Raw genomic sequence first — 25,214 nt, 5'->3', positions numbered from 1 at the left:
GGAAAAAGGCAGACGTTAAGGAAGTGAAAAATTATAGACCGATTAGCTTAGTCCCAGTATTATATAAAATATTTTCCAGTATAATTTCCAATATAATAAGGGCAACACTGGACTTTAGTCAACGAAGGGAACAGGCTGGCTTAAGGAAGGGATGCTCTACAATGGATCACTTCCATGTGATTCAGACATCCATGTGAGTCAGGCAATCGAGAAATACGCAGAGTGCAAACAGCCTCTCTATATGGCTTTCATAGATTACGAAAAGGGATTTTACTCAGTAGAGATACCAGCAGTCATAAAGGCATTACGTAATAAAGGAGTACAGAACGCTTACGCAAATACCTTGGAAAATATGTACAGAGGTTCTACAGCTATCTTAATTCTGCTCAATAAAAGCAGGAAGTTACCTATAAAGAAAGGGATCAAACAGGGAGACACAATCTCTCTAATACTATTCACTACGTGCTTAGAAGAAATATTCAAGCTATTAAACTGGGAAGGCGTAGGAGTAAAGCTCGACGGCGAATAATTCAGCAACCTTCGGTTTGCCGATGACATTGTTCTATTCAGCAACAACGCAGACGAGTTACAACAAATGATTGCGGACCTTAACAGAGAGAGTGTAAGAGTGGGGTTGAAGATTATTATGCAGAAGACAAAGATAGTGATGAATAGCCGGGCAAGGTATCAAGAGTTCAGGATCACCAGTCAGCCTCTACAGTCTGTGAAGGAGTACGTTTACGTTAGTCAATTACTCACAGGGAACACTGATTATGAGAAGGAAATTTAAAGATGAATAAAAATGGGTTGGAACGCATACGGCAGAGATTATGAGCTCCGGACTGGAAGCTTACCATTATCATCGAAAAGGAAGACCAACAATCAGTGCATTTTACCGGTGCTGACATATGGGGCAGAAACTTGGAGACCGCCAAAGAAGTTTCAGAACAAGTTAAACACCGCGAAAAGACCGATTGAACGAAGAATACTAGGCATAACGTTACGATACAGAAAGAAAGCGGCTTGGATCAGAGAGCAAACGGGGATAGCCGCTGATATGCTAATTGACATTAGGAGAAAAATTGTGGAGCTGGGCAGGTCGTGTAATGCGTATAGGTTAGCTAACCTGCGGACCACTGGGGTTACAAAATGGGTGCCAAGGGAAGGGAGGTGTAGTCGAGGAAGGCAGAAGACTAGGCAGGGCGACGAAATTAGGAAAATCGCGGGAGCTAGTTTGAATCGGTTGGCGCAGGACAGGGGTATTTGAATACAGCAGGGAGAGGCTTTCGTCCTGCAGTGGCCATAAATTAGGCTGATAATGAAAGCGACGGTGAAAGTGCATCCTGCAATTGATCCTTGTTATATAATTGTGCTCTAAGTAAAAAGCATCCCGTGCAGTGCATCATTTCTCGTACTGCCTACAGGCTGGCGATGTTGTCGGGCGCAGCCCAGTGAAGGTTGCTCAACACTTGTCGCTCCATTTACTGGTTACTGGATATGGGTGAGACCTCCGGAACAACATCGGGCCTAAAAGACTAAAGTCGTTATTTACTACTCTCAGCAACGCAAAGAGCAGTTCTGCAGCAGAATGTCGAGGATGGCGTTCCTATCGCGTGCCATGTGCGCATGGGCTTTATGGCGCTACGCTCAGCTTTTCGCACACTTGCTGTCTAGGGTGACTCCACAAGACGTAGCAAATCGTGCACTCTGTAAGCACAAAGATAAAAGAGGACTTTGTGATTGTGATGACAAAGTGTGCCGCCCCCATCGCAAGATTTCTTTCTTTTTTTTTCCGCCAGTACATGTACTCCAGGTACGGCCTGATGCCTTACATGGCAGCCTACGTCACCTTCCATTGGAACATCTTGCGCGGCCTCAGCTTCAGTGTGGACTGCGTTCAAGCCGAGCGCGAGAGGAACACTGGGGACAGTCAGCGTAGATTGCCGCCGTATTGGAAGACACTGGGCTACCTGTTGTACCTGCCCACGGTCTACCTGGGGCCACCGCAGAGGTACAACGACTACATAACCCAGGTATGTCACAGTTGTAAGCACATCGATGGATGGTTCAGGAACCGTGTAGACGAAGTAAGGTTCCCGGAAGAAAAAATACTGGAGAGAGTTGTCAGTTGTATAGAAATCAGACCACCAATTACTACATAACAAATTACTGTGTAACTAAGCTACAATTGTAATACCTGGTGTAGTACAACTGGTGTTATTGTTTCCGATGTACAAAGGTACTCTCCATGGCCAGCAATAAACGTTAACGCGTATTTTCTAGATTTCCTTGATTCGAAACGCTGTTCAGGCATTTTAGGGTTGAATGTGTGTAAAAATGCCCTTTTGTTTTTATGGGACGCGCTCTAGCTTCATTTTTTCTGCATGCACAGAGAGACAGAAAAGCAGCAGTCGTAATCCACGTTAATGCAATTAAAATAAAACAAGTAGGTAATCGATTTCGTACATAGCACTCACGGCAAGTGTTTCCACCAGTAAAAGTTGCGGTTGTATAAAGCTGCAGCTGCAAGAGAGGCAGTGAGGGACAATTTAATGCTATCGCGTTCTGTTCCTAAAGATCAAGCTTAAGTGAGTGAGTGAGTGAGTGAGTGAGTGAGTGAGTGAGTGAGTGAGTGAGTGAGTGAGTGAGTGAGTGAGTGAGTGAGTGAGTGAGTGAGTGAGTGAGTGAGTGAGTGAGTGAGTGAGTGAGTGAGTGAGTGAGTGAGTGAGTGAGTGAGTGAGTGAGTGAGTGAGTGAGTGAGTGAGTGAGTGAGTGAGTGAGTGAGTGAGTGAGTGAGTGAGTGAGTGAGTGAGTGAGTGAGTGAGTGAGTGAGTGAGTGAGTGAGTGAGTGAGTGAGTGAGTGAGTGAGTGAGTGAATAAACTTTTATTTGGCCCAGCAAAACGCGATAAAACGCGCCCCGGGCTAATCCCACTACGGGACTGACAAGTCTAGTCTACCGGTCCGATCGCGGGCGCGTTGTACGGCCAGGATTTGGTCCTCAGAGACAGGACTTCGCAGGAGCGCGTCCCAATCTTCCTTGGTGAACTTCGGGCCCAGCGACCCGCACTCCCAGAGCATATGAAGCAAAGTAGCAACCTCACCACAGGCCACGCAAGAACACGTCGGATAAATCTCGGGATATATGCTGTTAAGGGAAGCCGGATTTGGGTAGGAGCTCGTTTGCAGGAGTCTGAGTGTGACCGCCTGCGGACTGCTAAGCTTGGAGTGAGGCGGCGGGAAAACCCTTCTCTCTAAGTAAAAGTATTTAGTAAGTTCATTGTGCGTGTCTGCCAAGTTTTTTTTTACAGCTCGCACGATTCCCACAAAGCGCCTACTTTTAGGAGCGACTCTCCGGACAATCTCGGCCTGGGCGTGAGAACATTCTCTCAGTCGGTTCGCAAGAAATATTCGTGCCCTTCTGCGCAGTTGGACAAGCCGAAACCCAGCTGCACGCCTCGGGTGATTGCGGCTGCCATCGCGAGATTTCTTCATTCCGGGGCCCACTACCTCCTCATGGAGCTCATGAGCCACTTCTTCTACGGGTAAGGGCACGGGTTGGAATAAAGTTAAGTATATTTCTTAGCTCTGACCAACGTCGTTTTGAAATTCCTAGTAGGCATTTCGACAATATGAAGACCCAATGTGTTGAAAACTCGAGGACCATTACGTGTATTACCTGAGGAGAGTTACTACCTACAGATACATGGTACAAGCATGGGTAGGCCTTTTGCACCAACCTACGCGAACATATTTATGAGGATTCTGGAAACAAATTTCGTATCGCGCTGCGTTGACAAGCCCCACACGTATCTAGGATACATAGACGACACATTCATAATATGAGGACATGTTCAAGACAGTCTACAAAATATCAAGCATTTCCAAACTCTTTTCAACCAACAATAAAATTCCCATCAGAATCTTCAACTGAGCGCATAAACTTTGTGGACACAACAATATACATTGACAATGGGGCGCTAAAGACAACGCTGTATAGGCAACCTTTCGACAAACAACAGTACCTAGAATATATGAGCCACCATCCCAGACATTGCAAACAAGGCATCTTTAAAGGCAAAGCCACACGACTACGTCGCATTTGCGTTGAAAACCAAGATTACATAGAAAGACTCGATCACCTTAAAGAATTCCTATCAAACAGGAACTACCCAAACATTGACCTTCAAAATGCCTACACCGCTGCAACCACATTTGATCGAGCCGAGGTCCTCAAGCCCCGCCCGATGCTTACAAGAACAGCAACGCCTCTTCTCACTACTAAATCCTGAAACGCGCTCCCAAACGTGAACATCATCCTCATTAAATACTACCTAATTCTCACCAGCAACCAGAAACTTAATAATATTTATCCCTACCCACCCAGAGTAGCCTACCGACGCAACATTAATTTTAAAGATATTCTTGTGCATGCCAAACTAACAACAAAGAATAACTTGGAAACCAGTACCTGTGGCCGCCCCAGGCGCTCTACATGCAAACACATCAATCGACTACTACAGTAAAAAGTACAGCGTTGAATTACGCACACAAGGTAACTTCGGCTTTCACCTGCACATCAAGCAACGTAGTCTACTGTCTAGAATGGGCCGCTTGTAGCAAACAATACATAGTTGAGACTGGACAATAAATTCATACAAGACTCAATGGTCGTCGCGCGGATACAAAACACAATTTACCTAATGCGGTAGCCAGCCACTTTAATGAACATGGTCGTATATTCAGCAAAGCAAGGCTCTATGTATTTACTACAAACAAATTTCCGTTCACCTCGCGAAAGGAAATATACGGAATCATACCTCATACACAAGTTTAATTGCCTACGCCCGGCGGACATCAGTTTGGCACGTGGCAACTTAGAATTTCTAAAAGCTGTAACTTAAATCTGAAATTCTCTTATCATCAACCAAGGCACAAAAAACATTATGCCACCAGCTAACCTCCATTTTTAACCTCACCTATTCCTCCATTTCAAAAATTTTGTTCATGCATACTACTCAAATTAATATCCTCTCATGTTTTTATATTTATATCAACTGTACGACCCACTTTTCACAAGTGCCCCTGCCCGCGGCCGCTTGTGCGCACGTCACCCTCCTGTTTGTTATTCCGGTTCCCCTCCCTTTTTTTCTGTTTTTATTATATATTTTTTGAAACACCCTCGCCAACACATTCTAAAGTCTCAAACGCCAGTATACCTTTTTCGGCGCCGCAGCCACACAGGGTATCGCCATTTCTGTATACCGCCGTAACGACACCTACGTTGAGCTACTGGGGCTAAAGTCCCTTGAAATACCCTGCCGCTGCCTACCAGTTACCCCATGCATTGCATCCCAGACTCCTTGTCGTCATCTTAACTCCTTCAAGATTACTCGACGCATTGCTGCTACGCTACTGAAGTCACTGTTTCAACTGATGTCTTCTTGGGTCTTTTTTGCTACTCGCGCACTGACCGCCTGGCCGGCTCTTCTAAAGCCACAAAAACATGCCGCCCTGAATGCTCCCTAACCACTCGCTTCCCCAACACCCTCCCACGCCCTTCATCTTCTTTTGTTCTTCTTTCTTTCTTTTCTTTCCCTCTTGATGTGCCCCCCCCCCCTTTTTTTCTCCTTTTCTTTCTTTTCTTTTCTCGCCGCCTTCCCGCTATCCCGCTCTTGTCCCCTCGTCTTGGGAACCATGCTCACAGACGTCAGGCGACAGCGCTCATTCTCTTTGAAGTCTCTCCCTTTACAACGAGCAGACACCGACAACAACCGCACGTGATGTCACTGCACTAACCCTTTAAAACTAACATGACGAAGATAGGTCCTCCTATCGAAACGTTGGCCAGCCTTTCAGTGGCACCTTATCCCTGTTTATAACCTTATTGCCTGGATTGGTTCTTCTCATTTCAATACGAAACATACCTTGCCCCAACCCTACACGTTGCCGGTAGCTGCCATCTGCGCCGCCGGTCGAAGGCTTGCGCAGTGCAGCACATGTGGAATAATGATTTAGTCGTGACAGCCTCATGACTTAAAATCCCAAGTCTTTACAAAAATGTAGGTACAAGTGCAACATGCTGCATGAGAAGAAAAATCGCATATGTCTAGCACCAATGTTACAAAATAAAAATAAAATAGGCGGTTGTTGCAGTAGGACAAGCGAATAGAAAAAAAGCAATAGTAAATCATTTACTGTATATATTAGCGCAAAAGCCGCACTTTTGTGAGAGCGCCCCCCCCCCCCCTCCGCTCCTCTGCGCACTTACATGGCGAGGCCTGCAGGGGTACTGTGGCCTAATTTTTCTTGTCGAGTGTAATAGCCTTGATGTCATTGTGCAAAAACAGCGAACGCCGTCGTTTTCATAACGCACCTATCTGTCACGCAAACGCGCACGTAGCTGGTGCCCGCCACTGTCGCTGCCAGCGTTTCTCTAAATTTGGTTCGGTAGCACACTGACGGATACATTCGTCCTCAGTACCCTCCATGGCGTCAGATATCATTGTGACGTAGAGGCTTTTCCCAACAATGCGCGAAGGCCGCCCGCTCTACATGCTCAGAATTCAAGGGCATGCGCACAAGCTTCGACGCTCTCCGCAGCCTTCGAGTTGTTTATTTCAAGATCTTCGAATTTTCCAATTTTGGGCACGTAAGTTCGTGGTGCGACTCTTACTTGAGCGCGGCCCTTTGTGCGGCATATACAGTAACAATCAGAAAAAAAACTATGCCCAAGAAACATCGAACGAAATCAAGCAACAAAGCACGCAACTCGACTCGTAAGCGCCGAACAATTTGTTCACGAAGGCACACACATATTGCTACGTAGCGCACATAGCTCGCTTCGCGGCCTTTTTTGCCATAAACGCGATAGTTCAATTGTAAGTCGTTAGAGGAGAGAAAGAAGTGACCTGCGAGGCAAGCGAGGCTGGCCTGTGTCACAGTGACGGGTGCCGAACGAGAACCTCTCCTTTTTCGAAAAGTGAAAAGGCACGCACGTTTAACTCGAGTTGACATCCACATAATGCAAGGCACTGCGTAGGTGTCGCTACGTGCGTGGTGTTTGTTGTCGTTGAGATACCCAGTGACACAAGTTGGCGCCGAAGGGATTCATTCGATAGCGGCACAAGAGCAGTCGCACATACCCAGCGGCATAAAGGTCCTAAAGCCAGGGGCGTAAACCGATTCAGAGACAATAAATCATTGAGAAACACAAAAATAAAGGTGGACGAGAAGACAACTTGCCGGTAGATTATTACTACTATTATTATTATTATCATCATCATCATCATCTGTTTTTGGTGAATATATATATGCGCTTGACATAGAGAAAGAGGAACGCGAGGACCAGGCTGGAAACTGCCACCAGAAGAGACACAACGCCTCCCTACCTTTGCGAATGCAGTAGACAAACCCAGAAATGGAGGATCAGAAGAAGGGAAGGGACCAGAAAAGAACGAACCAAATGGCAAATCTAAAACAAAATACGGCAACGCAACTACAAAAACATGAATATGGTTAGTCACTGCAGGTAGCGCTACTAAAGGGTAGGTAAAAGATACGAAAAATTGTGACCAAGGTCTTGTCACTCGCTAATAAAGAAAAACTGCACTACAAACGGGAACCTAAGTTAGTTTCCTTTAAAAGATAAGGAAGGCGCGATGAACCGTAAGTGGGAGCCCAGCAAATATCATCTGGTTTACGCATTCGATCCTTTACAATTCAGCTGCTGAGGCAGCTGAACTGTCGACTTTTTGATGTTTTATTTTTTATTTTTATTTTTATTTTTGCATGCGTACTAGATCAAGTCCTCGCATCGTTTGCCAGTGCCACACACGGCCACGGCAGCAGATGTGAAACATCCTTTCAACCACAGGCGTCACATATTAGGTGGACGTATAGGAGCATAGCCTAGCGGATTACAAAAAAAAAAAAGCTCGAGCACGTGATACATAATACTTTCTTTTTCCTTATCTGGCCTCGCAGTTCGGCGATGTCCAACTTGGCCTGGATGGGGGAGAAACTGGATCTCGCCAGCCTGGCAGGCTACGCCCTATCTCTAGAATTTCGCTACTACGTGTCCTACCTATTTACGTACGGCTTTGCCGGCGCCCTGGCCAAAGCAGAAGGCATCGAGGTCCCGGAAACTGCCCCCTGCATAGCCAGGCTGCACCGGTGCTCGCGTTTCTGGAGGTAAGCGAAACTTTTGATTGCACATATACCACCCTCTTCACTGCGGCACTTTCCCTTAAGGTTACATTAAAGAGTATCGTACTGGTTGTATAGGCATTACTGTTTTCGGAATATACTAATGTATACTGGAGACGTCTACGACAGCGGCAGTGCTAGTAGCGAGTTGCATCGTAATAGGACATGCTTGTTTCCACAGCCAGGGGGAAAACTGTTGTGGCTTTACGTGACAAAACCACTATCTGATTTTGAGGAACGCTGCGAGTAGGAAAACTCAGGACTAATTTTACCGCGTGAGGTTCTTTAACGCGCACCTTAATCTTACTACATACGAGTTTTCTTCTGTCTTTCTTTTTTTTTTTTGCCTTTCGCCGCCATAGAAATCAGCATCCGTGCCCGGGATCGAACAAGCCCTTTTGAGCTCAGCAGCCCCACTAAGCCAAGGTTCGAGTACAAGTTAACTATGCGTAAATAATTCATTACTCACTGCTAGTTGTTACCAGCGACGCATCTGCGAACTATAAATAACATGGTCGTTGAAATTATAGTGCTGCGCACTCTGGTTAGAGTCACTGTGACGAGTTGTCGCCGCCAACTTTGCACTGCCCATTGGGCTCTCTGGTGTTCCGCGGTTCCGTAAGCTGCACTACGTTTACAGAGAAGCTGAAACTCTATATTTGTTATCAATGCAACTAACGGAACGCCATTAAGAAAACCATTTGGCGCAGCGACAATAGTGTCGATCTCGAACACGCTTCAAACGAATGATTGCTTCTGCGGGCAGACCGAATGCATGAATAAGCCTTAAGCAGCGGAGATAGATCGACGACAGCGGCCTTCGCTTCTGTATAGGGTGTTCTATCTTATTCCTCTGAATCAATGAACGAACAGGAGTTGTAAGATATATCATAAATGGCTCGTGGCACTTCTCGAAGCTCTGACAGAGTTTTTGCAGAGTTTTCGGCGTCGGATGGCGATGCATCGTTCATGACGGGTATGGCCATCGCCTATTGCTTTTGCTTGAGGCCTGTTCATGCGTTTGGTCTGCGTGCAGTATCGATCATTCGTTACTTGGTTGCATGTCTGAGGTCACTAATATCCATGAGCGCCTAGTGGCCTGATAGGTTTTCAAATCTCGAGCGCCCGTCTTTGTAGCCCAGGAAAAATCGAAACCATAGCAGCTCTCCTCGCGGAAAAAAAATTACTCCCGTATTTCTTCAGTAGGCTCTACAACTTACCGGACGGTCTCAAGCCCAACTGTATTGTCTGCTGAAATAATTGTGCATAATGACCGGCGCTCATATATAGTAAATATATTTTGAGTAGCCTCAAGAAGACAGTGAAGAATACATAGGCTTGTTGCATTTGCGCAGCGCACACGTGGATTTCTTTTTAGACTTGGTAAAAGTTACCTGAAACAAACATTACATATGCGGTAGGACAAAAGAGAATAGCTACTTAGTTTACACATGAACCCGACAAGGTCGGATGGAGTCAGAAACCAGCCTGAAGCAGTTTGACTCCACAGCGTTTACATTAACTATTCCTTATTGCGTCTAGCTTGATGAGGCCGCCAGAGCATACACACAGCAGCTCAGCAGGCATACTAGTGTGCTTTAGCGTACCTTCGCACAACGCTCGTGCCACCAGCGAAAGAACGAACACAGCTGTTCCTCTGCCACCGAGTGCGTCCACTTCGCTTCGTCGTTTTTGCCACCAAACCCAGAGCGCGTCTCCGGAGTCCCTTTAACGCTCAACGCGCGAACCGGCTAATGCGCAGTTGATAGTGGGGTAGCACGACAACGGCGACGGAAGGGAGGCGGGTCGCGAATACGCCTTGAGTGTTCGTATATTTGCTGTCGCAATAAAACAACTGACCGTGAAATCTCGAGCAAGAGCAAGAAGGCAATCGTTCTAAAACTGGTGCGTTTTTTTCCCCAATACGGCGACTACAGTTGTTCGAATTACCGGACTGACCGCATGCAGGTGAACAGTAAAGAGGGCGCTTCGCGCTGCACACCTGGGGCTTGCGCTGCCGCAGAGAGTTGTCTCCAGGTGGTGCTGTTTTACCTTACCGAATGACAATGTTGAGCCGCAGCCACTCGTTTCCCACCTCAACGAGCATAGATATTTTTCTGTTTAGTCTTGCGCTTGCGAGCAAACAATCTTGCAAATACAGATTCCATTGTTCGGCCAAGTAAGGCCTTTGCATCGTGAATCACCGAATTTTGTCGGCCCTGTGGCCATTCTGGCGTAACCGAAAGCTTTCAAACAGTAATATTCAATTTAGGAACGTTTTATTAACAAAACTGCCTACGAACTTACCCGGAAGGGCCATGACTAACCCCAACGGCTGGTGCCAGGAGACTGTCGCAACGCTTTTACGTGTTTGATGGAGTTTTCCTGTGATAAAAAGGTCACCGTACTTAACTTCGTTCATTACCCTTTTCAGGTACTTCGACCGTGGCATGCACCTCTTTATCCGAAGGTATGTCTGATGTTGTAGCTCCGACAAACAACCTAGCATAGCCAGAAAAACACTGTAACAGTAAGGTAGAAGACGAAAACAATCCAGGCAGCACCGAGGGGTCTTTTTGAGATGATGCCATCACGCTGTCTCATCGTTACCATTATCATCGTTCTAAGGTCATCCCACCACCAAATTTCATAAGAATTGTTGAAGCTACTGGAGTTCTCCGTCGCTCCCCTCTGGCGGACTTTGGAAACACAGTACGTCTGATATGTCGGATAAACATTTTAACTGCATATCTAACTGCATATACACGTGCTCTTCATCGCTATAAGTCATTTGTATCGTTTCAATATTTGTTCGATGTTGCCATACCGAAGGCAGGGATCGCTAAAGCAGACCTCCAATTGGACGCAGAGAGTGCTCAGCAAGGATAAGTTTATAAAGCGGAGCAGTGCAATGATTTACCTAGGACAAGCAACAGTGGCACCCGGCACATAAGATTCGAAAGAAAAATTAGCCTTCTACAGTCAGTGCGGCAACGCTCATGCCACCCTTGCACCTTTATGGCTCCCATATGAGAGCGAAGTTCTGCATTCCCATTTACCTGGGTTGTTGCGATCGCAAAAGAAAAGAACTCAGTGCCCTTCCACTCTGCGAAGAAGGGTGACCAGCGAATCTGTGTATGTGGGTCGCTTAATGGCGACTTGCACCTCCGCCGTGGGTCGGCCCGGTATTCTACTATCTTCGCGATCGGCCCACGTATAGGGAGTGCATAACACCTGCTTCACTTCCACCGTAGGTCGGCCCGGCATTGCACTATCTTTGAGATCGGCTCACGTATGGGGAGTGTTTAACGCCTGCTTCACTTCCGCCGTAGGTCGGCCCTGCTTTCCACTATCTTTGGGATCGGCTCACGCATGGGGAGGGAGGTCGGCCCGGCATTGTACTAGCTTCGGAATCGGCCCATGTATGGGGAGTGCTTAACGCCTGCGTCGCCTCCACTGCGGGCCAGCCCGGCATTGCACTACCTTCAGGATTTTTTTTTCTACATGCCTACGCCATAGTGGGGAAAGTAGCCCTTAACAGCTTCGCTGTAAAAAAAGAATACGTTTTCCACTCACTCAAATTAACAACAGCGCAATTAACAAATTCTTCTCTGTATGTTTCGTTCTGTTCGCATATACCCAAAAATATTTCGCCCCACTCGCTCACGTTTCGTGTCCGTATTTTCGTCCTACACCTTCACAAGATATTTGCTGAATTTCCAAGGTAACGTTCTGGCAAAACCAAGCATATATATCGCCATACGATATTTCTTCCCAGAAAACAAGGCAAAACGGAAATTAGTAGGCTTCTCTCAATGATAGTCCTGTTATTGTGAAGGCAGCTTCGGCCAGCGGTTTCGAGAGTCACTCACTCACGCATGCACATGTTTTCGAGGAGCTTCCAAGGATCCGCCTATTCTGAGGGGAAAAAACGATAAACTGTCAAGTATTCGTAGCGCGAAAGAAATATCGTGCGCGATAAGTAGCATTATTATTACTTACAGCGCACACTAAAAACACGGACACAGAAGAGAGACGAAACCCGAGCGCGGATTTGCGATTTGCGTTTAGTTTGTCTTCTGTGTGCATTTCTTTAGTTCGAGCTGTAAAAATAGCAATAAAGATGTACCGACTCGCCCAGCTAGCTACCGTACTACGATAAGTAGCAGCCATGAGGGAAAATCGCTACACCCAGAAGGATACGGGCAGTAGAAGGGAGACGGTATTCGACTGGTGTCACTTCGCGTTGTGTCGCAGTGACAACGGCTGTATAGTCTCCCATGCCGGTCCTTATATGCATATGCCTTTACGGTGTCATCTGAAGACGCAATTGGCATCTAGCGACGGGTTCCGTAGCTATGACGTTGCGCGGTATGCTGAGCTTGAGGTCTCCGGTTCAATTTCGGCCGCAGCGGCTGCATTTCCGTGAGGACGCATTGCGAAAACACTTGTTTATTTACATTTACGTGCACGTTAAGGAGTCCCAGGTAGTGAAATTATTCGAGAGTGCCTTGCTACGGATGGTACGGAATACCTCATAAAAAGATCGAGGTCCTAGTAAGTGAAACTACGAAGTATTTATTTATTTACTTTTTATTTATCTATCTATATATCTATCTATCTACCTATCTATCTATCTATCTGTAAATTTTGTAACCACAGGTACATCTACGAGCCGGTCTTAGGTGGCAATCGCACAGCGGTCCGGCTGGTGCTGAGCACGGCAGTGGCCTTCACCTTCACCTGCACCTGGCACAACCTGTACTCGCACAACGCCGTCTGGTGCGCGCTAAGTGCGCTCGGCATCGCACTCGAAGTGATCACCATCGAATTGAGGAAGTGGACGCCCGTCAAGAACTTCGAGGTACTGCACCTGCGCACGCAGCGTTGCAACAACTCACGCGAGTGGTCACAGAGCTTCTCGAAAGTTTGAAAGGCGTAGGTTATGTCGCGTTGGTGCTCTACTGTAGCTACGCACCTCGCGCACGACAACGCAGCGATAGCTATATAATAATACGCACGAATGGCTCGAAATGCAGCGAACGTTTATTTCAAAAGCGTTAAGTATGTATAGATACTTTCAACGAGAAGTCTTCGGGTGTCGTCATAACGCCGTTCGGTTTGTTGTCAACAAGCGTGGCTGCCGCGTTGCCCCCGTGTTTATCCATCTCCAAAAGCGCTGCAGAAGGCTGCAGAAGGCTGCAGAAGACTGCAGAAGACGCTGCACGTGACTTCGTACTCACCCGCAACAGTCAATAAAGGTTGTTCTCTCTCCATCCAATGGAGAGGTCCACGTGTTGAACCTAATATTGCAGCTCGTGCATGTTCCATGAGCCCTGAATTTCACAGACCTAGTCTTATCTCAGACTCATAAAAGGAGTACGAGTGACGTCACACAGGAAAGCCACAGCCAGTAGAAAAGTGGTTCCTGACAAACTTGAGTTTAGCCGCTACTGGCATCCCATTCGCGTCGATCACTCAGTCCACATTGTTCAGATATCAGAGCTTTTCTTTTGGTGACATCGATGCATTCTGTACTGATGCATGGCACTTGCCTCCCGCGCTATAGCCATTCGCGCCGCTCTCATTGACTCCCTTTCTGTTATATGTTATTTCGCTTTTACGACGATGGTATGAAGTCAATCGGATTACGAAGCTGGAATGAAGATGACGATTGAATGACCACGATAGCATCACAATCACGATATGACACCGAGTGCATGATGACGACTTCAGGACTACGACGTGATGGCGATGAACGGAGGCATAATCTTGATTGAAATAACGACAATATGACTACAGTGGAACGACGAAGAAGGAATCGCGTCTATGTACTAAGAAAGTGGCAAGACGAAGATGGCATGACAACAATGAGATGATGACGAGCGTACGACGACCACTTTATAACGACAATGACCGACGCCTGCTGTACATCTGTACGATAGCACAAAGGTCATTGCCTTGCTACTTGAGGCCCGAGCTGGCTTCCTAAGGAAAAAGACATACCGGAGCAAATATCCGCAGCAGGTTGAGGTATTAGTGTACTGCAGGTTAAAACCGTAGAAAATCTGCACATATTAGTCGAATGCGAAGATATTACCGGAACCCGTAGGAAACGTCCACTTTCCAGAAGACCGGGAATTCAAACTTGATGAAACCATTGATCGAGGTCAACAATGGAGATAAGCAACAGACCTTTCGAGTTTTGGTGAAAACAAAGCAGCGCAGAAATTAGTAGGACGAGATCCGCATGGGTAGCTATACAAGGTAAATATAGGTGTTTTAAGGAACATAAAAAAATTAAGGGGACAAATATACTGCTATACTGACAAATATATGAGATTGCTCAAATTACTTCATTAGCCCAAGCAGGCTAGGTGAATGCTTGTCGCTGCCGAGTTTCTAAGGAGATGCCTATAAATCGCCATCATCATTGGGAGGTAGCGTCACTCGTCGGAAAGCAGAAGGAAATTTCCAAGGGTTCTTACACAAGTTCCTCGTTATTCTTTTTTCGGCATTTAAGCTCACCTCCGCAGTGCCCGTCACCACTGCTACAGAAGTAAGACTTGGCTGCGAAAGACTTGACGGGCGTTTCAGTTTCGAAGCCGTATATGCACCTCGCGACTGCCATCCGACGAGTTATCTAAACCGCTAAATGCATGTCAACGTGGTTTCGTTGATACGGAATGACATGGGCAAATGATGGGGTTATCTGAAATGAACTTGAAGCGCGTGTTATCAGCTGTTACTTTGTTTGCTGTGCCAGGGCCGCTACCTTGAGTCGGCTGAGCGGATGCGAGTTGCCAGGGCCTTGCTGGGATCCCCGCACTTTCTGCTCACCATCTGCGCATGCCTGTTCCACTTGGCACAGCTGGACGTATGCCTCGTCATCTGCAGAAGGATCTTAACTGGTAAGCCTGCAACCATGCTACCAGCTACTCCCTCATTCCGTGCGGCGCATCAATCTCGTTGCCACCCACCGCGTGGCTCCTGCAGGGACTATGGCGCTGTGCTTCTGAGCACGAGGTAGCGGGTTCGATTCAAGATTGGCGCAGTTTCGTGGGGCGAAATGCCAAAGGAGCTCGCATAGTTAGATTTAGGAGCACGTTAAAGAAAGCCATGCGGTACAAATCATTCCGGAGCCCTCCGTTCCGGTGTCTCTCATAGCCCCAGCTAAACCTCCTCAATCAATTAATCAAACAATCCCTCGCCACTAAAAAAAGTATAAGAATACAAAATGTATTCCACTGTGCCGTGCGGCCACACAACATTAGAAGCACCAGGGAAATGGGATGCAGTGATTGCCCCATTGGCATTCTCTGTTAACAGTTCCGTGCCCGCATTGTGCGCTTCCATTGTTTAATCATGGAACACTCTTGCAATCTGTTGTAGCGGCCGTTCGCCTACGCCCGTCTTTGTAAGGAGCGCTCGCGCTCGGCTGCAACGTAATCAGGTAGGCCCAACAGTTTGGCGGCAATACATCGCGCTTAGCTAGACTCTGCTCTCTTGCTTGCCCTAAAATGGCCTCTCCATCTCACCGCCTTCCTTTTCATTAGCTTTCCCAAAACGCGTTTGGTTTTGCAGAAAAGCTGTTAACCTCTAGTTGGATTTTTCGTGGCGTGCTCGTCCAAAAAATGGCAGCTGGAAAAGAGGTTTATGTTCGAGTTTCCGCGTACCTGAATCATGTTTTCTCTCATATTCAAATTACAATAAGTTGCTATCATGCCCATAGGTTGTGTGTCAGTCGTATTTTACAAATTTTCTCGCGCATTTTACCTTCAGAAATTCAAATAGTTCCATAACGCACTTGCGCTAGACGGTGGGCCTACACGAATGAGAACGTATATTGCACTTCCGCACATTTACGTACGTCACTTGTGGTGGTGCTGCTTGTGTAACGTCGTCTAACGTCAGTAGGGGTGGTAGCATTTGTCTAACGTACCTGCCAGCTTCGCTGTACGTCAATTTTGACAGGGCGGAATGGAGGCAGATTTTTTCCCCGCTTCTCGCCGTACCTTTCTATCTACAATAGAGGCTGTGTACGTTATCTCATTGCGCTGCGAAGACGTGTGTTTCTTTCCTGCTTCCGAACCAATTTCCGACAATGTTAAGCAGAATAAGCAGAAGCAAGAAACGCGAAAGTTTCCGGAAGACTGCGCGTTTTGGACATCCCTGGCCTAGGGAGCGAAAACGAAAGTACCATTGCTCTGCCGCGAATGCGTATCCAGCGGTGTCGAATGCGTATACGCGGTCGGGCGAGATCAAACCATATTTTACACAATGTGAAGATTCACCGGGGAAGACTGTGCTCTGGTCGGATGCAAGAATTGTGATCAAGACAATAAGCAGCGTTACACGCCGGTGTGTGAAATGCACGGGACGTTGATGCATCAAGACTGCCCGTGTGCGTGTGCGCGTGTGCGTGTGTGCGTGCGTGTGCGTGTGTGAGAACATTTATTGAAATGAAGTCTGGAGGCTCAACAATTTAAACCAAGGCAGGCCGTTCCCACGTTGGCACTGTCAAGCCAAGCCCTTCAGCTACATCATGGGCCCTCTGTACGTCCCTTAGTTGGTCTTAAAACAGTGCGCTTAGAGTCCTTTTTTCCAACTGCCTCCATTCTTCAACGAGGTTGGGAAAAGTCGCGGGACAGCCCGCCAGCATAAGTCTGATTCCAACGATGCCATTACAATCGTTGCAGTCCATCTTAGTGTTCCTCTCTGGATATATTTTATTAATGTCGTACAGCGTGGGATATGTACCTGTTTGCAATGAGCTCCGTGAGACTACCTCAGTCCCGTTCAGTTTTGAATCTGGCAATGAGCATTGCCTGCGTCCTAGATAGTAATGTTTGGTAATGTCATTCTAAGTTATTAAATGGTCTCTATATTTTTTGGCTTGATGGGGACCGGCTCGGTTGCGACTCTCACAGTTAGCAAGCCTTCGTGCCAAGTCATGAGCATCCTCGTTGAGGTTTACCAGAGTCTCGTCCACATTCCCCATATGAACAGGAAACCATCGGATATCAATTCTCATAATCCCAATGTTCTCCAAAATTTTAGCTGCAGCTCGGGCTACGCAGTCTTTATAAAAAACCCGTAATATCAGCTTTTGAATCACTGTAAATGCAGGCCCACTTATTACTCCTGACAGCTAGAGTAATTGCCGCTTGTTCAGCCGCCATGGGGTCCTTGGTAAAAATAGTGATATGCTTCTTGACCTTTTAGCCAGACAGCATCAACGCACTCCCAGTTGGTTCTGCTGATCTATTTAATGCAAGAGTGCTTTAGCTCTTGCCTTTCTCCGTCTGGTATTATATTCTGAACGCATCTTTCTGGGGAGAAGGTTGCTTCTGATTTTATTCCTAACGCCAGTCTATATTTGTACTTCAGCCTCTTTTGGGCTCCTTGATCTATTCAATTCTGCACCTATTGTCTGTAATATGTTCCTGCCAGCTCGTGCTTTTGTCAATCTTTCCTGTAGCGCTAGCTAGTGGGCCTCGGCAATTTCTTCCATTGTATTGTACACCCCCAGACTCATGAGTTTGTCGGTTGCAAAGTTACTCGTTATCCCTAGGGCTACTTTTACAAGCTTCCTGAGCATCACATTAAGTTTGTTAAGTTCTGTCTGCTTCCATTCAAATAATCCAGCCACATGACTGAAGTGACAGAGGGCAAAGGCATGTATTAGCCTCAAAGCACTTTCTTCTCCTAAGCCTCTCTGTCTGTTGGTAATTCTCCATAGTAACCTAATGACTTCATTTGTTTTATTCGAGACATGTTTTATTGTTCTAAAGTTAGCATTGTTTCCTTCTATGTATTACCCAAGAATGTTGATTTTTATTCATTTAGACTGATTGCGGATCCCTCATGGTTGTATAAGCACTCTCATGGCTCATCTTCTGGAATGTAATCTCTTGATTTACGACCTTTTCTGCGATGTTTAATGACAAAAAGTTCTGATTTGGCTGACGAGCATTTCAACCCTATGTATTTCAGTGTGTTCTCTGCAACATATAAGCTTTCCTGTAATCTGGCCTCTGTCTGTTCCCTATGAACTCCATGCGATTATGTCGTCGGCATATACCACATAATGTCTACCGTCAATTTCTCCAAATTTCTTGCAACCTTCAACATTGCTAAATTGAATAGCATGGGTGAATAGCTTGTGGAATGCCCCTATATTCCAAATTCTTAGCTTCTGAGTTAAGCTCTCCCAGCATGAGTTGTGCGGTTCCGTTTCTAAGAAAGCCCTTAATCAAGTTAAAAAGTCTCTTAGCTAACCCCATCTCCGAAAGAACGCCAAGTATTGCCGTATGCTTTACACGAGCAAAAGCTTTTTCCACATCCAATCCCAAAAGAGCTTTCGTATGCGTTGGGCTGGCCTGTATAAGTTGGTGTTTCATCAGTAGTAGAGCATCCTAAGTTGACAATCCGTGATCAAAGCCGATCAAGTTGTTGGGAGGATGTCGTTCTGCTCAACGTATGTCAGAGCCTAGGAAGGGTACTGAGTTTTTTTTTAATGTGTGCAAATTGGCATTATTCTAACATGATTGCTTTCTGTGTCTGCTTTCAGGCTTTCCTTTTCCTCTAGTCCCCATCTTGGTGGTTATGTACAGCCTCTGCCATGTTTCCATGGACGTGGCGGACTGGGAAGCATCGGCCATTTCCAAGAAAAATCTAGTTTCTTTGTGAACTTCTTAACCGCGCCACTTTACAAAACTGCGTCAATTCATTGTTGTTTTTTGTTTTCCTTTTTGTTTTGTTTTTGCTTTGCCTTGTTTTTCGCAAAAGCTATACATGTGAATTTTACAATGGTTATCGTGCTGCGACGGCCAGCAAAATGTACACCGTAAAAATATTTACCCCTTTAACGGTTCTAAATTACCCATGGCTAACACCCTTACTCTGAAGTCCATAAAATATTTTATTGTGCAAGACAAAGAGCCCTAATTACGGCTGCAATGAGAGAAACAGTAGTTGTAAACCATGTACAAATTAGGGTCACATGTTGCGCACGGAAAGGTCTGGTACGAATAATTTGCAGTGATAGCTGTTAGAGTTTATTGCATGCAGTTCTCGTGCCGCCTGTGGCAGCAATCATCATCTTTACATGTCGCATGAAGTGGTAAAAAAAACGAAAACATCACCTGTCCCAATAAATTATTCAATCTTACCCTGGAAGATGAGGGTTTTAATCATCAGATAACCCATCAAGCACTCCCTATACACCCATCATGGTTCTAAAATCTTTAGCTTGTCGTGTACCTATACCCATGCCTGTTGAACAGGCATAGGTACATTGCACATAGCCGAGGTGGCTCAGCATAAAGCAACATGCATCGAACAGAGCACAGAGTGTAGCACTGAAGTATAAGAAGCACAATTAATATATTTATTTATTTTATTTATTTACTTATAAATACTGCGATCTGAAATCAGATCATAGCAGGGTGGGTATACATAGAAATATACAAGCATGTAAACACATACAAATCCATCACATATGCAGGCATTTTCAGACATTGGTGAAGAATACATAACATACAAGAAAAAAAACACACTAGCAGATAACACACACGAATTCATAACATTTGCAAGCATTTTTCAAACATTGATAAGGAATTCTGGGTAACAGTATGAGAATTAAGATTATTCCAGTCTGTTATTGTCCTAGGAAAAAAGGAATATTTGAAACAGTTATTCCGTGCGTTGATGGGGGTTATGGATAAAGCATGCCTTCGTCTCGTGTTATAACCTGATGAGTAAGTAAAGAACTTGGAAGTGTTAACCTTATAATGACCGTTTACAAGTTGAAAGAGGAACTTTAATCGACAGATACGGTTGCGGGTATAGCCAAATGAATGGCACCTGATAAAGCGAAGCATTTTCAAAGTCTTGGGTAGATTTCGGGCTCTGGCAAGCCAGGCCTCTAGTACTTTCGAAGGGAGTGAGAACTGACAAATACAGCTTCGCTATCTTTAATGTATGACCTGTTTGAATTACCGCTAATTTTCATAAGCCTATAAGATCATCTGTTCAGACTGCTGGTTGGCATTAGTGCTCGACGCTGAGGCGCTTCACGGTTGTAGCTTGTAGCCCTCTACTTGCGGCAGAACCTTCGCTGTTGGCGAAATGAATTAACGGAGACAGTATATGTGCAGACACAATGCTGCTCTACTGCATAAGCTCTTTTCTTCACATAAAAATTTACACGCATTTTCGTCGACAACACCCACATAACAGACGCCGAGAGCAATGTTGATGCCGCATTTGATGCGCATTCGCCTCTGGCACGAGTGCCGCAATGGAGACGCCCGACGAAGAGAAGAGCTATCACCTTCACAACAGCTACTAGGAAACTCAAAACGCACAAAGGTCGCGCGAAACGTCTGTCGCGATGCGTGGACTGAGAATACGCCATAAGCACACGATCTTTAACATGCCGGCGAGGTCATCTGCTGTGAAGGAGCACCGCTTGCTGTTTTTTTCATCTGGCACGAAATTTCATAGGTCGCATCCTGGAAACGAAATCGCGAACGGCTTAGAAGGAAACGTCTGCTTTCGCACAGTTCGCTATCGTCATTTATTTCCACACGGCACTTGTGCCAGCTGCTGCATTTGACTTGGCGGTAAGCAGACCTGTGAAAACACTTGACCTTTTTGGGGAAAGCGCAGCTTAAGTATGCACAGCATGCTGCAGAGAAAGGCGCGGTTTTCAGACGGTCGCCGTAAAGGCATAAATGTGGGCTTTAAAGCGAGAATCTACAATAGTGAAAAGAACTAATATCCAATAATCCCCTATGACATACAAGAACATACGGCTTTTCACCTAGCACCCCAGATGTTTCATATGAGAGTACCGCGTACGAGGTTTATGCGACATGTTTGTACTTTTATATGGTTAACTAGGGATTTTCGCACAGGAGAAATATTTACCTCTAATATTCAGAACTGTATAAGCTGGCCTTCAGTTCGGCCTGTTTACTGCAGGTTTCTTTCTGTCCTGGTGAATTCAGGGTTTCAGAGCGCAGCACTACTGAGTTTGCTTTCGCAGAGAGCTGGAGTTGGCAAAATTATCCCCTCACATAAACTTGGGAAGGCGCTTAAAGTGCGGCGATCTTTATGTGAACAGATGTCGATGAAATTCGCCGGGTATATTCCTCTGAACAGTTCCGTCATGTCCTCAAAAAAGCAGGTTTGAAGCCACGTTGTGTATGACGTCAGGAGTGTTCCATACAGAGCATGGCGGGATCATGCAGACGACAGCAACGAGAGCGTCGAAGAGTCGACGATCGTAAGCTAGTGCATGGCATGAGAAGTTGCTGTCGCGGGAAGTTGCGTTCCCTGTAGATGGGCATGAAATGGGAGGCAAGTGGTGCTGCGTTGTTGGATCAGCGAACTTCAGCCCTCGCCATCCGCATACACATATTGAGCCTATACCGATCGCGTCCAGCCCAGGGTAATCCTATATATCACAGTGACTTAGTTCATGCGTCTACTGCTGACGGATGTGACTGACTGACCTGAAGCTAATTAAGCTATCAGGATGAAGAAAACTCCTTCTGTAGTTCAGTTTTCACCATACGCATTGGAAAGAAACCATTCCTCAATTTGCACAGTGCACACACAAAAAGCGAGAAGAGACGACACGGAGCTGTGTCAACATCGATGCGTTGCAGTTTTCGTCGGAAAGCTGTCAGCCGCAATCGCCGGCACTTCCCTAAATTAAGTGAGACTACGAACGTGGGTGTATTCTCACGTGTTATCATGCAGACTCGTTATTTAGCTTCCGAGGTGCACTGCTTGCCTCGTATCCCCAATGGGTAGCAAGCGTAGGCGCCTTCGATACAACAGCGTAAACAACAGCCTCGTTCAGCTGCCATCGGTGTGACACTGGCATCGGCGTTTCTGCGAGAAAACTAAGCATTCTCTAAATGAACGATCATACGCACAAATTCATCTATGTCCATATTACGAAACGTATTGTGTACATGAAGAGAATAGGAAGAATAAGTAGGCAGCATAAAAAAGCTCCCGTACTACGGTTTCCCGTTCGCTGTTTTCGACGATGTGTGGGCACGCGCGTATCAGTGTGATTTAGAATAATGCAACGTTGCTTAGACGCACTAAATCGGCCTGTTTCGATATGTTCTGGCATTATTTGATGTCCCTGATGAGAGGCTAGCATTATATCTCAAGCGAACGACGAATGGTCGCTATACCTGCCTATGTAAACAAACGCACCGATCGGTGCTTTGGACTGTCAGCGGCGTTCTTGCGGGATACAGATGCGGAAAGTCCTGCTCCACATCTCACAGTGAGCATGCGAAGCGCTTCCGTGAGAAGGGGTAAAACACCTCAAATAGGAAAGAGCACGTATAAAATCACTGGTTAGGGCTACCCTTGGTCTTCATGTTGCAGCACGCTATGTAGCGCATGGGCGCTGGCTCTCGTGAGTCAAATGCGAACTGCGATTCGTGGCTATTCCTCAGAATCATAACTGTCAGTACATGACAGTTCCGAATAGTTGGTGTACCCAACAATGTCACCCGAAGGTCCGGCGCGGTCACGAATCAGCTGAGCGTCTGCTCTTCGCTGGTCTCATTCGCCCAGTGGGTGAAACCGCCTTGCCTTGCGCGCCTTCCCAGCTGGGGACACTCATGACGTCACACGAAGAGGTTCGCTCGGCTGCTCGGCCAGGTTTCGGTTTCCTTTTTTTTTGTTTTTCGCTGTTTTTCTTATATAAAATTATTTTCGAATTTGCGGAACAATTCCACGATCAGACGCGTGACATGGGGGTGTCGGGAACTGAAGTATTCCATTACGTTGGCATGGTCAAAAAACTGCCGGAGTTGCCCTTTAAGGTGCGGCTTTAAGATTGGAACGCGATAGTATTCAGAGATCCCTAACTGCTTCTCACGCTTCCGGGCAACTGCAGCTTGTGTAACCATAATGTTTACGGGGAAACACTGGCGAAGAACGCTATGCACGAAGGCTACCGTTCTGGTAGACACGTGGCCTCTTTCGTGGCAAGTGACATCTGGAGGTGTTGCAATAAACCGGTGCGCCGCTCTATGGCCTCCGACATTTGCGCGTGCCTACCGGCTCGCGCAAATCTCCGAGGCCATAGCCACTCTATGAATGGTAGAAAAGCTTTGTAAATGTGTTTGTGTTTGAGTTTCCGCGGACCCGCTGTGGTTGCTCAGTGGCTATGGTGTTGGGCTGCTGAGCACGAGGTCGCGGGATCGAATACCGGCCACAGCGGCCGTATTTCGATGGGGGCGAAAACACCCGTGTACTTAGATTTAGGTGCACGTTAAAGAACCCCAGGTGGTAAAAATTCACTACGGCGTGCCTCATAATCAGAAAGTGGTATTGGCACGTAAAACCCCACAATTTTTTTTTAGTTTCCACGTAACAAAATTATGTTTTCTCGTGTATTCAAATTACAATCTGAAATCTGTCATATCTGTAGGTTGTGTTTAGATTGCACTTTACGCTGTTTCTACGGTATGCTGCTTTGAGAAATTCAATTATTTCAGTGATGCATCGGCGCCACAGGGAGGGCCTACATGGTTGTGGTTCGGAATAGTTTTTCGCCAAGCAGACATGCGACGCCGATATCAGATTTTAATGACAAGGGGTCCTTGACACCATCACGTTAAATGTGTGGATTCGCGTTAAAAGAGCGTGGATTCACGATAAAGCCAATTTTCTTTCCTGTTTTGAATAAAACTCGAAATTGAGGAGTGAGGACCGCAGTGCCAATTTGAACGCGAACTTTCCAGCGCATTCGTGAATTCAGTTTGCCCGCCTGCATTACGAAGACAGTTCATTTCAAAGGCAAGCTTATGGTCTGCATACTTTTTCTCACGGGTGTAACCCCTCGAGCAGTAAAAAGGGAGCAAAAAATTGCTCCCTTTTCATTTCACACATTTCAGCACAATGGAACAGCACACATTTCCAGCACAATGGAACTCAGTACCGCTAAACAGGATGACGAACTAACTGCCTGCGGCACGTTAAAGTGTCACATACGAATTCATGCACTAGGAGCCATTATTTCTTCAAAACACATCTATCACGATTTGAGTTAAACGGGATTACGATGCTGCAAATATTTCTTTTTTTGTGACCGCGCGATGAACCACAAAAATATCTGTATTTGAGACGGAAATTCCCTGAACGAAATGCGCACGAAGCATCATCGTTAACCTTTTCCTTAGTGGCTTCGTATTATTCAAATAGTACAAAAGATATCCCAAAAGTCAACTTCTTGCCTGTTTCATACCTCCAAGTTAGGGGAAAGAAGGGGGGAAGAAACAATGCTGTGCAATATCACGCACACTTATTTGGCGCCATCGTTTTGCAAAGAAAAACTGTTAACAACAAAGCCAATGTTCGAGAAAAGATTTTACAAGCTAGAATTCTTCATAACAAAGAACATCTGCCAATCTTTATGCTTGGCGTATCATTAGTGAGGTAGCCTCGCCAATGGCAAGCAGTACCTACGAACGAAAAGCTTTGTGAATTCGCCCCCAACTAACCAGCTATTCAAATCGGCAGTGTCTGCCTGAGGCAACCAAGCAAGCGAACGAGGAAGGCGCCTGGAGGAGAAGAGAATCGCGCGCCGTACGTAATGTGCGAAAGAGCGCGCTCCACGAGATAGTTAACATTGAGCGAAGTGGGGATGGAGCAACAAGGCGAAGAGTCGCGGAAGGGAGCTGGGTTGACCATCTGGCAGTTGCCACAGGTTTTCTTTGTGGTGCATGCGTAGCGGATTCTTCTCGTGGTAATAGAGACTTTTGTCCGCTATTCCGGCAAACAGGGGTGGTTTGGGCGGATTGCCGGATTTGCGGGGGCGTAAACGTGAGCGGCCAGAGCGATGCAGCCGCCTGGTGGCGTATAGTTCAACCAGACAAACACAGAGCTAAAACTGCAGTAACCCACTATATTCTGCTTCGCTGCTGGTGCAAATCTTTGGCAGAGGCGTAATTGTGAACACGAT

At 46.3% G+C, this 25,214-nt stretch overlaps 1 protein-coding gene across 4 annotated transcripts in view; it reads left to right on the top strand.

Moving 5' to 3' along the window:
* LOC142587756 (protein-cysteine N-palmitoyltransferase Rasp-like) overlaps window positions 1-19,379 on the top strand; it is a 40,893-nt gene extending 21,514 nt beyond the window's left edge. For all 4 annotated transcript variants that reach the window (XM_075698983.1, XM_075698982.1, XM_075698981.1 and 1 more), the window contains 7 exons: window positions 1,800-2,033; window positions 3,428-3,543; window positions 7,985-8,191; window positions 10,641-10,676; window positions 12,869-13,070; window positions 14,973-15,117; window positions 18,780-19,379. In XM_075698983.1, the coding sequence (XP_075555098.1) occupies window positions 1,800-2,033; window positions 3,428-3,543; window positions 7,985-8,191; window positions 10,641-10,676; window positions 12,869-13,070; window positions 14,973-15,117; window positions 18,780-18,898 (1,059 nt within the window). In that variant the 3' untranslated portion in view covers window positions 18,899-19,379. The remainder of the gene's footprint in view (window positions 1-1,799; window positions 2,034-3,427; window positions 3,544-7,984; window positions 8,192-10,640; window positions 10,677-12,868; window positions 13,071-14,972; window positions 15,118-18,779) is intronic.
* The last annotated feature ends 5,835 nt before the right edge of the window (window positions 19,380-25,214 follow it).

The sequence above is a fragment of the Dermacentor variabilis genome, chromosome 7 (genome assembly GCF_050947875.1).
Source record: "Dermacentor variabilis isolate Ectoservices chromosome 7, ASM5094787v1, whole genome shotgun sequence".
In the NCBI taxonomy this organism is placed as follows: domain Eukaryota; kingdom Metazoa; phylum Arthropoda; class Arachnida; order Ixodida; family Ixodidae; genus Dermacentor; species Dermacentor variabilis.
The sequence above is the reverse complement of the archived record's forward strand: the minus strand, read 5'-3'. Positions and strand labels throughout refer to the sequence as shown.